Below are 13,305 nucleotides of genomic sequence, written 5' to 3' on the forward strand. Positions count from 1 at the left end.
TACCTTAATATTTACCTCTATTTTTCTAAGTTTAAACCAATCTTTTGTTTCCGTATATCACCTTGATTTCCTCTGCATATGAAAGATCTATGACTACATTATTTAATCCGTCTTTTTTGTTTAATGTTGTCATCTTTTACATATTGACGTCTCTGTTTCCCTATTTTCAGTGATTTAGCTTTGATTTATTTGTGACTTCCCTATCTGGGTTGATATCCCTGTTTGGGTTATTATCTGATGTTATCGATTTTTTAACCAGAGGACTTCTTTTAGTAATTTCTTGTAATTTGGGTTTGGTTTTTACAAATTCCCTAAACTTCTTTTTATCCGGAAAATGCCCGAATTTCGCCATCGTATTTGAGAGACAGTTTTGCTGAATATATAATTCTTGGTTGGCAATTTTTTTCCTTTAAGGCTGTATATATGTCATCCGATTGCCTTCTGACTGCGTGGTTTCTGCTGAGTAGTCCAAGCTTAGTCTTATTGACTGTCCTTTGTAGATGACTTTTCCTTTATCCCTAGCTACTTTTAAAATTTCTCTCTTTATCTTTAGTTTTGGCAAGTTTGATTATATTATGTCTTGGTGACTTTCTTTTGGGATCTACCTTGTGTGGGTTTCAATGAGCTTCTTGGATAGATATCTTCTCATCTTTCACAATATCAGGAAGGTTTTCTGCCAACAAAACTTCAACAATTCTCTCTGTATTTTCGGTTATCTTCCCGTTCTGGTACTCCAATCACTCGCAGGTTACTCCTTTTGATAGAGTCCCACGTAATTCTTAGGGTTTCTTCATTTTTTTAAATTCTTTTTTATAATTTTCCCTCAAACATGTTGGTACCAAGTGCTTTATCTTCAATCTCACTAATTCTGACTTCCATTGCCTTGATTCTGCTCCTATGACTTTCTATTGAGTTGTCTAATTCTGAAATTTTATTGTTAATCTTCTGAATTTCTGTTTGCTGTCTCTCTGTGGATTCTTGTAGCCTGTTAAATTTGTCATTATGCCCTTGTATAACCTTCCTAAGTTCCTGTTGCTTTGTCTTTGTGTTCTTTGCCTTGTTCTGCGTTTTGCATGATCTCCTTCCTGATCTCTTGAAGAGCTCTGTATATTAATTTTTTGAGTTCTACCCTTGGTAATTCCAAAAATTTCTCTTCCTCTGGAAGATTTTTTGATTCTTTGTTTTGGGCGCTTGCCGAAGCCATAATGGTCTGCCTGTTTATGTGATTTGATATTGACTGTTGTCTCTGAGCCATCAGTTAGTTATTATATTTATGTATTTTATGTTTGCTTACTGTGTCCTAGCTTCTTATTTTGATATGCCTAAATAGGCTGGTCGTGTGAGGTAGTTTGATTACTGGCACTTTTGAAGATCTCACGTCCTGTCACCAGGTGGTTAGAGCTGTTACTAGGTATGTGAGCCCAGGAGTCCATTTTCTTGTATGGATTCAGCTCAGGTGTCTAGGTAGTTGGTCACCAAGTATGTGGCGCAGGCTCTCACCAGCATCCCAGATGGACAGGGATGTTTGGAGTAGGCATAGGTATCTGGCTGCAGTAGGAGGTCACATGCTGAGCAAGACAGGGGCCTGATGCCTGCCCCTGAGTCTGGTAGGAAAGCATGTCCCTGTTCCCTAGAGCACATAGGTGGGTGGATTTTGCAGCTGGACTATGGACACCCAATGCTGTTGGCTGTAAGGACTGGGAGGCACCGCTTACTCTTGGACCTCTGTTGTGGGTGGCTAGGTGACGTGGATGGAGCCACCAGTCCTCAGGCACCTGATGTGAGTAGGTGAGTTCCCTGCTTAATGGGCAGAGCGACGTCAAATGTCACGAACCTGCCACTCCACCTTATAGCTGATACAGTTGAAATTAGGCTTCAGATATATTCCCTGTCGTACTGTGCTATTGAGGGCCTACACTGTTGAAATGACCCCACACAGGTCAATGCCGAGGTGAAAGGCATTCAAAATCTGTGGACTGCATATGCCTGTGCCTAGGCAAAGGAGCTGTACCTGCCTTGAGTTCCCGGCATAGGGGAGCTGGCAGATTATTTTTTCCTGTTTGTTAATTTGTTTCCTCTCCAAAGCTGGGAGAATGGCTCAGCGTGCACAATGGATCCTACTTCCGTCCCAGGGGACGCAGCAATTGCTGAAGCCAGCCTGGACCTGGGACAGAGTGGGGAGGGGTTCTTCCCAAAGAGGGTGTTTTTTGATCCTCATGGTAGGTTAAATGCATGTACTTATCTTTTGCCGATTGAGTGCTGTTTCTCACTGGTTCTGGAGGGTTGAGCAGACCGTCCACCATTCGGTCTCTCCTGATGTGGAAGATGCATCCCAGGCACCACTGCTGGGATGCCAGCTGATCCAGCTGATCCAGCCTGCAGGGTACTGGTTGCTGCCGGGTCAGGCCTGGCAACTCCTTGCTGCTTCTGAACCATCCCTTTCTCTCCCTGCCGCTCAGTCTGATGCCTCAACTTTGCCTTTGATGTTCAGGGCTCCTAGATTGTCATGTATAATCGATTCACTTGTTTTTTTTGGGTCTCGTTTTAAGAGGGACCACAGGAAGGGTCTGACTACTCTGCCGTCTTGGCCTCACCTCCAGTTTTGGACTTGGGGCCAAACTTCTTATATTAAATCCTAGCTCTGCCATTTACTAGTGGTGTCACCTTAGACAAGTTATTTATTCTTTGTGTGTCTCAGTTTCCTTATTAAGAAATAGGGATCATAATAGGATCACCTAAGAGTAATTCTGAGGAGTAAAAGAGTTAGTGTTTCTGAAGGTCTTAGGTGAGGGCCTGACATACGGTAAGTGTCACATAAGTATTAGCTGCTGTTCTCTTTCTATATGTATAAACACACTGTACAACATCTTTTTTAAATAAGTATTTAGTTTTCTATTGTGTGAATATACCATGAGTTCCCCAAATATTCACACTGGATTTTTTTTTTTGTAAATTCTTTTATTAAAAATTTTAAGTAATTAAAAAAAAATTCCTTTTGTTGGATTTATATATAATACGGGTATTTGAAGCATTGCCGTGTTAAAGAAAAAAATCTTTGCTTTCCATGTATAACAATTTAAGTGTGATTTTTTTTTTTTTAACGGCATTAGTTCAAGCAACATCCTTTTCCCTTGCAGGTCTCCATTTCTAGAATTATCCCAGTTTGCAGGTTACCAGTTATATGGCAATGAGGAGGTCCCTGGAGGTGGCATCATTACAGGCATTGGCAGAGTAGCAGGGTGAGTATTCTACCTACTTCACAATGTGGTCAGAAGAGGAGGTACAGGCATCCGGCACTTAACTTTGCACGTTGGCATGCAAGTTGGAGTACTGTTTATATTATTTAGGGCTGAAGTTTTCTATTGAGATATATACTAGATTTATGTGTGGAGTTTTAAAGATGAAAAGGGGGGAAAAAAACCAAGGGCTTCAATCCAGACCTCCCTACTTAATCAGAATCTCCAGGTGTGGGTCTGTCATGTGTAGTTTTCAAAGTCTCCGCAGGGAATGTCTTGCACAACTAGAGTGAAAACCACTGTCTTAGGGAAGTAGTTGTCTAAATGCAGTCTCTTGACAGCAGCCAGTATGAGTTAGAATTGACTGGATGGCAGTGGGTTTGGCTTTTGGTTTAGACAACAGCATTGGCAGTATCAGCATTACCTGGAAACTTCTTGGAAATGCACATTTTCAGGTGTTCTCCAGAAGTCCTAAATTGGAAACCCTCAGGGTGGAGTCCTGCAATGTGTATTTTAACAGGCCCTCCTGGTTTTCATATGCTAAAGTTTGAGAACCACTGTATACTTAGGGAATCTAGATTGCTAGATGTTAAACTTATTTATGCACACAGACACACAGACACAGACACAGACACACACAGACAGACAGACAGACAGATAGACAGAGACACACACACACCCCCCCCCCCCCAAAGAAATACAGGGTTAGATTCCTGTAAGCCTCTGGTCACAACATTTTTGTCAGCTGATTGATACATAACCTTGTTTTATGTGTGCTTCTGTTTAAAGATACCCATTTAAAGTATATTGTTGATTCATTAAATTCTAATCCAATAACACTATACTGATGTTTGAAAGAAGCTTATCTAACACAAATTTTCTTTGTGAGGCACGTCAGAGCCTTCTTGCACTAAGGAACACTAGACAGAACTTCAGCGCTTGAAGTGCTTTATAATGGCTTGCAGACTATTTTAAACTGCCTGCACAAAAAACACAAAAACTGCAAAAAACATGGCACTAAGTAAACCACGAAAAGGATACTTGTTTACAGTATGAAAGCTGAAACCGGAAAGCAGAGTGTTGCCTCGTTCAACCTCAGGTGGGAACATGTACATCAGGCAGTTCACATTTTCAACGTTCTGTGCATGTTCATGAAAGATTGTGATAGTGCCCGAGTGTTGATTTTGAGGTTACGAATTTATTTTAGTGAGTAAATGAATTCTTAAACATGGAATCCATGGGTAATGAGGATCAACTCTGTATAATCTCACTTTCATCACGTAGTTACTGTGTGCCAGGAACTTACTGAACACTTTCCATCTACTAATTGTCTTAGTCCTCACAACAGCTCTGTGATATGGGTACTATTATTGTCATCACCATTCCACAGGTAAAGAAATAGGCTTAAAACCCCATTGCCGTTGAGTTGATTCTGACTCACAGTGGCCTTTTAGGACAGAGTATAACTGCCCCGTAGGGTTTCCAAGGCTGTAATCTTCATGGAAGCAGACTGTCACATCTTTCTTCTGCCGAGTGGCTGGTAGGTTTGAACTGGCGACCTTTTGGTTAGCAGCCAAGTGTTTAACCACTGTATCACCAGGGCTCCAGAAATAGATTTAGAGAGTTACAGTAACTTGCCTACGATCACATGCCCCTGGGGAAGCTAGGCTTTGAGCTCAGTTATTCTGAATCTGAGCCTGACACAATTACTTTTGACTCAGATGCTGGTTTATGATGTATGTTCCTCCATCTTCTCCCCACAAGCCTTGCTTTCAGGGTAGGTGCAGCTATGAGTCGGAATTGACTCGACGGCACTGGGTTTTGGGTTATTGCTGTTCCTTCCTTGCTCCTTTCCCTACCTTCAGACCCCCCCCCCGTGGCTCTTTGCCAATTGTGATTTGCTTCATGTTCACCCAATATGGAGGCATTATTTTCTTGGAGCCTTATGGGGCACTTAAAAATTAGTCTTTTAAAAGAAATGTGAACTTAATGCAGAGTTATTACTAAATTTGTATGTCATGGAAATACATCATTAAGAAGGAGGGTGGTTGTTGTTAGGGGTCATGGAGTGGATTTCAACTCATAGTGACCCCAGGTGACAGAGTAGAACTGTCCCCATAGGGTTTTCTAGGCTTTCATCTTTATAGGCGAAGATTGCCATATCTTTCTCCTGAGGAATCAGTGGGTGGGTTCCAACTGCCAGCCTTTTGGAGAACAGTCGAGCATTTAGCTGTTGTACCATCAGGGCTTCTAGTAGGGGAGTAAACCAGAAAAACCCAAACCTGTTGCCATAGAGTCGATTCCAACTCATAGCGACCCTATAGGACAGAATAGAACTGGGGGATTCCAACGACCAACCGTTTGGTTAGCAGCCTGAGTGCTTAACCACTGCCCCACAAGGGTTACCCTTAATTATACCTCAATTTGTAATGATTGTGAACACCTTTGGAGCATGTTCTTGTCCTTTTTTTTTTTTTTTTTTTACATACACAAATGTAAAAAAGGATATATAAATATTTTATTGTTTATGCTTTTATATTTTATTTTCTTTCTTGGCACCTTGTTCCCTAGAAAGTTTCCGACTTGGAAAGAAATAATTGCACTTGGAAATTGTACAGGTTCAGGACCTGCTCAAATTAGTTTAAGAGAAAATGGAATTTATCGACTTTCTTAACTGAGAAGTTTGGGCATGGCTTGATTCAGGAGCCCAAGCAGTATAATCAGGCTCCTACAAGCTGTTTTCTATTCCTGCTGTGCCTTAATCAGCTTTGGCTTTGCCTCTGCAAACACAGAGGCAAAGATGCCTCCAAGTAGTTCCTGGTTTATAGTCTATAAGCTTAGCAACTGCAGTGGAAAAGGAAGTCCTAAGTGGTTAGCTTGGGGCTGGTGTCGGTTTCTGAGCCAGCGTATGGCCTTTGAGTAGAAAGGTGCAGGGTTGAGCCCTGGGTCAGCCCCCTTGAGCTACAGGGATTAATAATTAAGGATAAAGAAAAGGTAATTTCTGGAAGAAAAAGAGGAATTCTGTTGCCAGAATAATGAATGTTGGGCAGGCAAAACCAACAGATGTTTAATACAGCGTTTTTGTGGACTAATTTTATTTCCCATTCTGTAACATGTTTGTGACTTTTTAATAGACAAGCAAAGGTGGGTGTGTCCTTGTCCAGAGTCACATAACTAGCAAGGGGTAGAACCAGAGTTTCAGTCTAGTTTTGTCTGACCTCACAGCCTGGCCTCTTTCCAGCACCGGAGCTTCATAAGCTTTTCTAGTGCATTGCCCCCCCCCAGTGGCAGAGAAGTGTGAACACACACCCTGGAGTTGTGGGTTCTGGCCCTGCAACCTGCCTTAAGCCTAAATTTCCTTTGAAATCTAGTTTGTTTAATATTAAAGTCATTAAAAATTTGCATTCCACTCTATAATATGTTAATGTAGGAAAGGTTCCATGAGACTTAGTGAATAAAATTGACCTTCAAAGGAGAGGAGCCATGTTTATCTTGTGCTAAACCCTGCTGGCCACATACCCTAGTGTGAGAAGCTAAATACTACCCTAGGCTGCATGTTTAATTACTGTTCTCTCCACTTTATTTTCAACAGGAATTCAATGAATTACTCTGTAGAGTTCTTCTTTTAATTTATTTTATTTTGTTATTGTTAAGAATATACACAGCAAAACACATAACAACTCAACAATTTCTACGTGTACAATTCAGTGGCACTGATTACATTCTTTGAGTTGTGCAACTATTCTCATCCTCCTTTTCTGAGTTGTTCCCCCCCCCACCATTAACGTAAACTTACTGCCAACTAAGATTCCTGTCTAATTTTTCACGTTGGTGTTTTCACTTTGATCCTGTATAGATAGTTCTTAAAAGAGCATAGTGCTCAAGGCAGACATTCTTTACTAGTTAAGCTAATCTGTTGTTTGGATTTAAGAAGACTTTGGGATTTTTTTTTTTTTGTATTTTTCATTTATTACAATTTAAAATGCTGATAATACCAAGGATTTATATTCTTTGCTAGTCCATATTGTAAAATATTTTTAAAAGAGAAAGAATAAGGAGTTAGCCTAGGCACTGTAGGGAAGAAATTGTGATAATAGTAAATGCCCATGGGTAGCATTGACAGTTTATAAAGTTATTTCACCTTTGTACCAGTTAAGCTGTTGTCTCTTGCCCCAAGCTCCCCTCTAAACTTGCCTTGGTAATGCTGGGGCTAGGACTCTGAAAGCTACATTTTTCCTTTGTCCCCTGGTCACTGCCAGGTGCTGCCAACAGGGGGTGCTAGAGGGAGCTGCAGGGGCTGGAGGAGGAGAAGGGGCCTACTGCTTCCTGTCTGCTTGCTGTTTCCGTGAGCATCAACTCAGCAATGCCTCTTCACCGGTCATTACAGTTGGTTCCAGTCTCCATCTTAAACCTACCTCCCCTCCCAAACTCAGAACCAGCTGGAAGATACCCCTCCTCAAGGTGTGAGTCCCAGGCTTGTAGAATCTGATTACCCCAACATCTCTCCTTTCTTCCCCCCAGCTCTAGGGGGTGGGGTAGGTAACTGAAGAATAATCAGAGCTCTTAAAACTTCTGGAAGCTTCTAAAAAAACACCCATGCCCATTGCAGTAGAACTGCCTCATAGCGTTTCCAAGACTGTAATCTTTAAGGAAGCAGACTGGCACATCTTTCTCCTGCGGAGTGGCTGGTGGGTTCAAACTGCCAACCTTTTGGTTAGCAGCTGAGATGATATTTTTGGCTTAAGGTTTGAAGATTATCTCAGGGCATTAGTTTCAGGGATTTATCTAGTCTCCATGGCTCCAGAAAGTATGGATTCCATGAGAATATGAAATTCTGTTCTGCATTTTCCCCCTTTTGATCAAGATTCTCCAATAGGATCTTTATTCTAAATGTTCAGTAATGGTAGCTGGGCACATTCTGTTCTCCCGGTTCTCATGGCAGAGGAGGCAGTTTTTCTTGGAGGCATTTAGCCACACGCTAGGACTGATGACTCTTTAAAAATCAAGGTGAATTTGTAAACTTGTTAAAAGTGATCATTATGTATCATATAAATGCATGTGTGAACCATGATTAAACATTGTTTTTATAACATAAGATTGTCTTCTAATGAGTGTCATTAGTGATATGTGCTGGAAGTTGAAGGTTATATCGGAGAGTCTCAGAGTGAGACGTAGGTGTGATTGGCCTTTAATATTGAAGAAATCTCTCATATTCTCTTTCCAATGAAATTTTTGCCTTTCAGAGTAGAATGCATGATTGTTGCCAATGACGCCACTGTTAAGGGAGGTTCTTACTACCCAGTGACTGTGAAAAAACATGTACGAGCACAAGAAATTGCATTGCAAAACAGGCTCACCTGCATCTATTTGGGTAAGTCACAAGAGTTGTGAAACTACTATTAGCTGGTACAATGATGACTGTTTAGAGGGCTGTATATTTGATATTATCGATGAGTATTTTTAAAAACTTTGTTTCTCCCATAATTACAAAGAAAATGCATGTTCTTTGCTTAAAACTCTGGGGAGGAGGGCTGAAAGTAAATAAAGCTACTCCTAATGATATCACTCAGGAATAACCCCTGAAAAAAGCTGGTTTATGCAGCATTGTTGTCCTCTACATGTGTGGATTTTTTCTTTTCTTTTTTTGAGTATGTATATAATTTGAGAGATGTAATTTAAAGTAAATTTAATTTTAAATGACTATAAATTTCTGTTTGAAATTTAAAATGCATCTAAGAGATATGGATATTTCCAAAAGAACCTAAAAGCAAGGTAGTTCAGAGTTGGCACTCCCTGGATATTGGGTTAGTCTGGTAAAACTTCAACACATATTGTTCATTTATGCAGGCATTTGGATAGATGCACTGATGCAGAGATCTTTCTTCTGGGAAAGTTAACTTAGCTGGGTGACTCAGTGCGAGCTGCTTTTCACATATAGAAAATGGCAGATGAGACCCTACTGTTTGCAGGTCATGTACCGAGAGAGCTTCTAATGAATTAAAGATAGGTTGTCATTGTGTTTATTGACGATAAAAGACCTAAGAGCTCCAGGCAACAATAATAGGTATAAGATGAGCTAACTTTTTCTCTCTTTCCTTTTTTTTAAACATATACTATGTGCACACACAGTATGTGCTGAACTGAGTGCTTCACATACATTAGTTCATCTCACCTGAATAACAACTCTGTGGGATTGTTACTTTTATCTTCATTTCACGGATGAGGGAACCTAGGCATAGAATGGCTAGCAACCAGTCACATAGGTGTGAAGCAACAGAGCTCTGTTTTCAACCCAGCTGACGTTCTTATCTACTATTGTAATCTGCAGTTAAAAACTGCATCAGAAGGCAAGATATGATAAATTGCCACATGAATTCTTTGTATTGGTTTAGATTTTTAGCTGAACTGGTTAAGAATTTATGGTATTTGTGGGCCCGTAGCTGGTCCTTAAAGAAGAGAATGCCCTAATACATTTCAAGTGGAATCTTGCACAGAGGTTGAAGAGCCTAACAGGTATTGGGGGCAAACAGTGGATCTGTTTGGCTACTTTGGGAGATAGGAGAAAGAGGCTCTAGAATAGCCTAGAGTGCTGGGCTATTTTTGTGAATGGGATTGAGAACTGATGGTGTCACCAAATAAGTTTCCATATGTTTAGTCTATTTTATTTATAGAGATTACTTATTTCTTTCATTTTCCTTGTTTTCAGTTGATTCAGGAGGGGCCAACTTACCCCGACAAGCAGATGTATTTCCAGATCGAGATCACTTTGGTCGCATATTCTATAATCAGGCAATTATGTCTTCTAAAAATATTACACAGGTAATTTCTTGTTAATGAAATGTACTGCTTTTTGCTCCAAATGTCTGTGCTTACCAGATACTGTGACATGAACTAAAAATAAAAAACAGAACTTAATCTTTTTCCATAGAAAGTGTCTTAAAGGTTATTTCTGCTGAACCAAACCAAACACTATGAGTCCCTATGAAATGAGTATCTTTACTGAGTCTTTGGTTAATTATGGTAATATTCCTATAAAGTAATAAGGGTTATTCATCCAAGGAAAAACAGATTTTAAAAAGAAAGGGTACTCAGGAGTTCCTTTGCTAAGACTATAGAGAAATTATAGTGTATGTATGAGGAGACATGTACAAGAAAGTTTATTGTAACATTGCTTGTTATGGCAAAAGTTAAGGAACAACCTTAATGTCCGTATCTTTGCAGCTGTGAAAATATAGACAGATTCCTACATATCTTCCAAGGTCTGAAATGTCTTCTTGTGCTCAAGGAGAAGACATTTAAACTCGATACTTACTTCTGTATTCTCTTCTGCTTCATTTTTCCTTCCTTCATGGTAGCTTTTAGGACTCCCTATGGAGTCCCTGAGGATGATGCAAATGGTTAAGCGCTCAACTACTAACTGAAAGGTTGGTGATTTGAACCCACCCAGAGGTGCCTTGGAAGAAAGGCCTGATGATCTACTTCTGAGTGATCACAGCCTTGAAAACTCTGTGGGGTGCAGTTCTACTCTGACACACATGGGGTCGCTATGAGTCAAAATCAGCTCAACGGCAAGTGATTTTATGTATTTTTTTGAAGATGGTATATTGGTGTCTGAGTCTCATGTCCTGAGCATACTGTTTCTGAGCCTTCTCCAAATCCATGCTTGTTGCCATGATGATCTTGGCAATGTGCTTCTTAAAAAAAACAAACAAACCTATTGCCCTTGAGTCGATTCCGACTCATAGTGACCCTATAGGACAGAGTAGAACTGCCACATAGGGTTTCTAAGGAGCGGCTGGTGGATTCGAACTGCTGACCTTTTGGATAGCAGCTGAGCTCTTAACCACTGTGCCACCAGGATTCCAATGTGCTTCTTATACATATGGTATTTTCCTGATTGTAGTTACCATGTTGTTGGCTTTTTGAGTGTGAGACTTAGAATTCTCTTCATAAGTGGGCTCTTCATACTTGGCTTTCTAGGTCTTACATTACCACTAATTTTTATAATTTAGTGGTAGTCTAATTTGCTGTAGATTGATCTGTGCTCTGCTGCGTCAGTTCTTTTCCTTGTTTCGCTATAATCCTTAGTATACCAGCACCAAGATGTTTTTGCTTGTACTAACAGTTTATATCTTCTGAAGTAGGCATTATTCATCTGGCCATGTTTATTTGCAGTTCTTCAGGTCCCTTGCTTTTTTTATCTGTTTGTGTTTCTGCCTACTTGTTCTTTTTTGGAGATGTATTCAAAATTATTCTGAGGCCTCTCCTTCCCTCTCTTCCCACCCTCTTCTGTCTCTCTTGACCTAGCTCATTATTTTCAAAATTTATCTTGTTGATTTGCTTGTTTCAGACCTTGGTTATTGTTTTGAGGGGCTTAGTTAGGAGAGGCCCTATATACCTATTTTTAAACACATTTCAACCTGTTTATGAAGTCAGTGCTTAGGAGAAATGAAATCCCTCAGTTTGATTACTTTGAGGCTCTTGGATAAAAAGAATGAGGAAGAAATGGAATGTTCTGTGTAAGATGGACTTTTGTATTATGAGTTATTATGGATTGAATTGTGTCCCTCCAAAGTATGTGTTAACTTGGCTGGGCTGTGATTCCCAGTATTGTGTGGTTGTCCTCCATTTTGTGGTCTGATGAGAATTATCCTCCGTTTTGTGATATGTTATAAATCCTAGCCTTTATGCTTGTGGTTGTGGTGGTGCAGTGGTTAAGTGTTTGACTGCTAACTAAAAGGTCAGCAGTTCAAATCTACCAGCCGCTCTCTGGAAACCCTATGGGGCAGTTCTGCCCTGTTCTATAGGGTCACTATGAGTTGGAATCAATTCGAAGGCAGTGGTTTTTTTTGTGTGTGTGTGTTTATGGTTATGGTCCCATTTGGGAGCGAGTTGTCCGCTATGTTAATAAGGAAGGATTAGGATGGAATATCTTGAGTCACCACCACCTTATTAGAGGGTGACTCAAATCACTACCCTTGTCCCAGTCACCACCCTTACCACCCTTATTCAAGTTATGCCCTTGCTTGAGTCACACTTTTTATAAGAGACAAAAGGAGAGAGAAGCAAACAGATTGTTGTTGTTATTAGGTGCCGTGGAGTCAGTTCCAACTCCTAGCAACCCTATGCACAACAGAATGAAACACTGCCCAGTCTTGCGCCGTCCTTTCAATTGTTGCTATGCTCAAGCCCATTGTTACAGCCAGTGTGTCAGTCCATCTCGTTGAGGGTCTTCTTCCTTTTCACTGACGTACTTTACCAAGGTTGTGTCATCTGCATGACACAGGTTGTTAATGAGATAGGGTGTCTTAATACCACCAAGAAGAAGAGACGGGAGCGGACTGCATCCTTTGGTCCCTGCACTGAGAACCTCCTAGAACCAGGAGGCACAGAGAGAGAGCTGTGATGCTGGAGACGGCAAGAAGTGGCAGCAGAAAGACGGCGACAGTAGAACCAGAAGACCAGCATGAGATGGTGTGGGAGCTGACTCATGGAACGAGAGAGAGCTGAGTGCCTTTGGGCAAGAGGCTTCCTGATGCAGTAGGGTGCCTTTGAGCACTTATTGGTGCAGCTATAGAGCTTTGTAACATTTGTCCCAGCAGGGCAGAGGCTGGGCCGAGGTGCCGAGGGGCAGGGAGAGACCTGCCTCCAGACACAGTTGAGAAGGGGCTGTCATGATCAACAAGGTTGTTCCTCCAGAGCTGACAGAGAGAGAAAGCCGGTGCTCTGAATTCAGACTTCTAGCCTCCCAAGCTGTCAGAAAATAAATTTCTTTTGGTTAAAGCCATCCACCTGTGGTGTTTCTGTTATAGCAGCACTAGATAACTAAGATGTGTACATTTCAACCCATCTAGTCAGCACAGATAAGCATGAGTACTCCAGAATCAGCAGTGTTGCTCAGTCAGTATATTTGGTAATGTTCTTAAATTCCTGACAGCTATTGGATTGATGTGTATTTTGTGCCTTTTATTTTTTAAGGGCAGCTTTTTAGGTACAGATAGAAAATGTGATACAGGCAATATCTGCTTTCCACAATTACTTTGAATTGAAAAAGAAGTAAGATGAGAGA

General features: G+C 40.8%; 1 protein-coding gene across 3 annotated transcripts in view; it reads left to right on the plus strand.

Moving 5' to 3' along the window:
- MCCC2 (methylcrotonyl-CoA carboxylase subunit 2) overlaps positions 1 to 13,305 on the plus strand; it is an 80,411-nt gene that overhangs the window by 15,273 nt on the left and 51,833 nt on the right. For all 3 annotated transcript variants that reach the window (XM_003408091.4, XM_023545532.2, XM_064272964.1), the window contains 3 exons: positions 3,138 to 3,239; positions 8,480 to 8,607; positions 9,943 to 10,055. In XM_003408091.4, coding sequence (XP_003408139.1) covers positions 3,138 to 3,239; positions 8,480 to 8,607; positions 9,943 to 10,055 — 343 coding nt within the window. The remainder of the gene's footprint in view (positions 1 to 3,137; positions 3,240 to 8,479; positions 8,608 to 9,942; positions 10,056 to 13,305) is intronic.

This window comes from Loxodonta africana, chromosome 2 (genome assembly GCF_030014295.1).
Source record: "Loxodonta africana isolate mLoxAfr1 chromosome 2, mLoxAfr1.hap2, whole genome shotgun sequence".
NCBI lineage: Eukaryota > Metazoa > Chordata > Mammalia > Proboscidea > Elephantidae > Loxodonta > Loxodonta africana.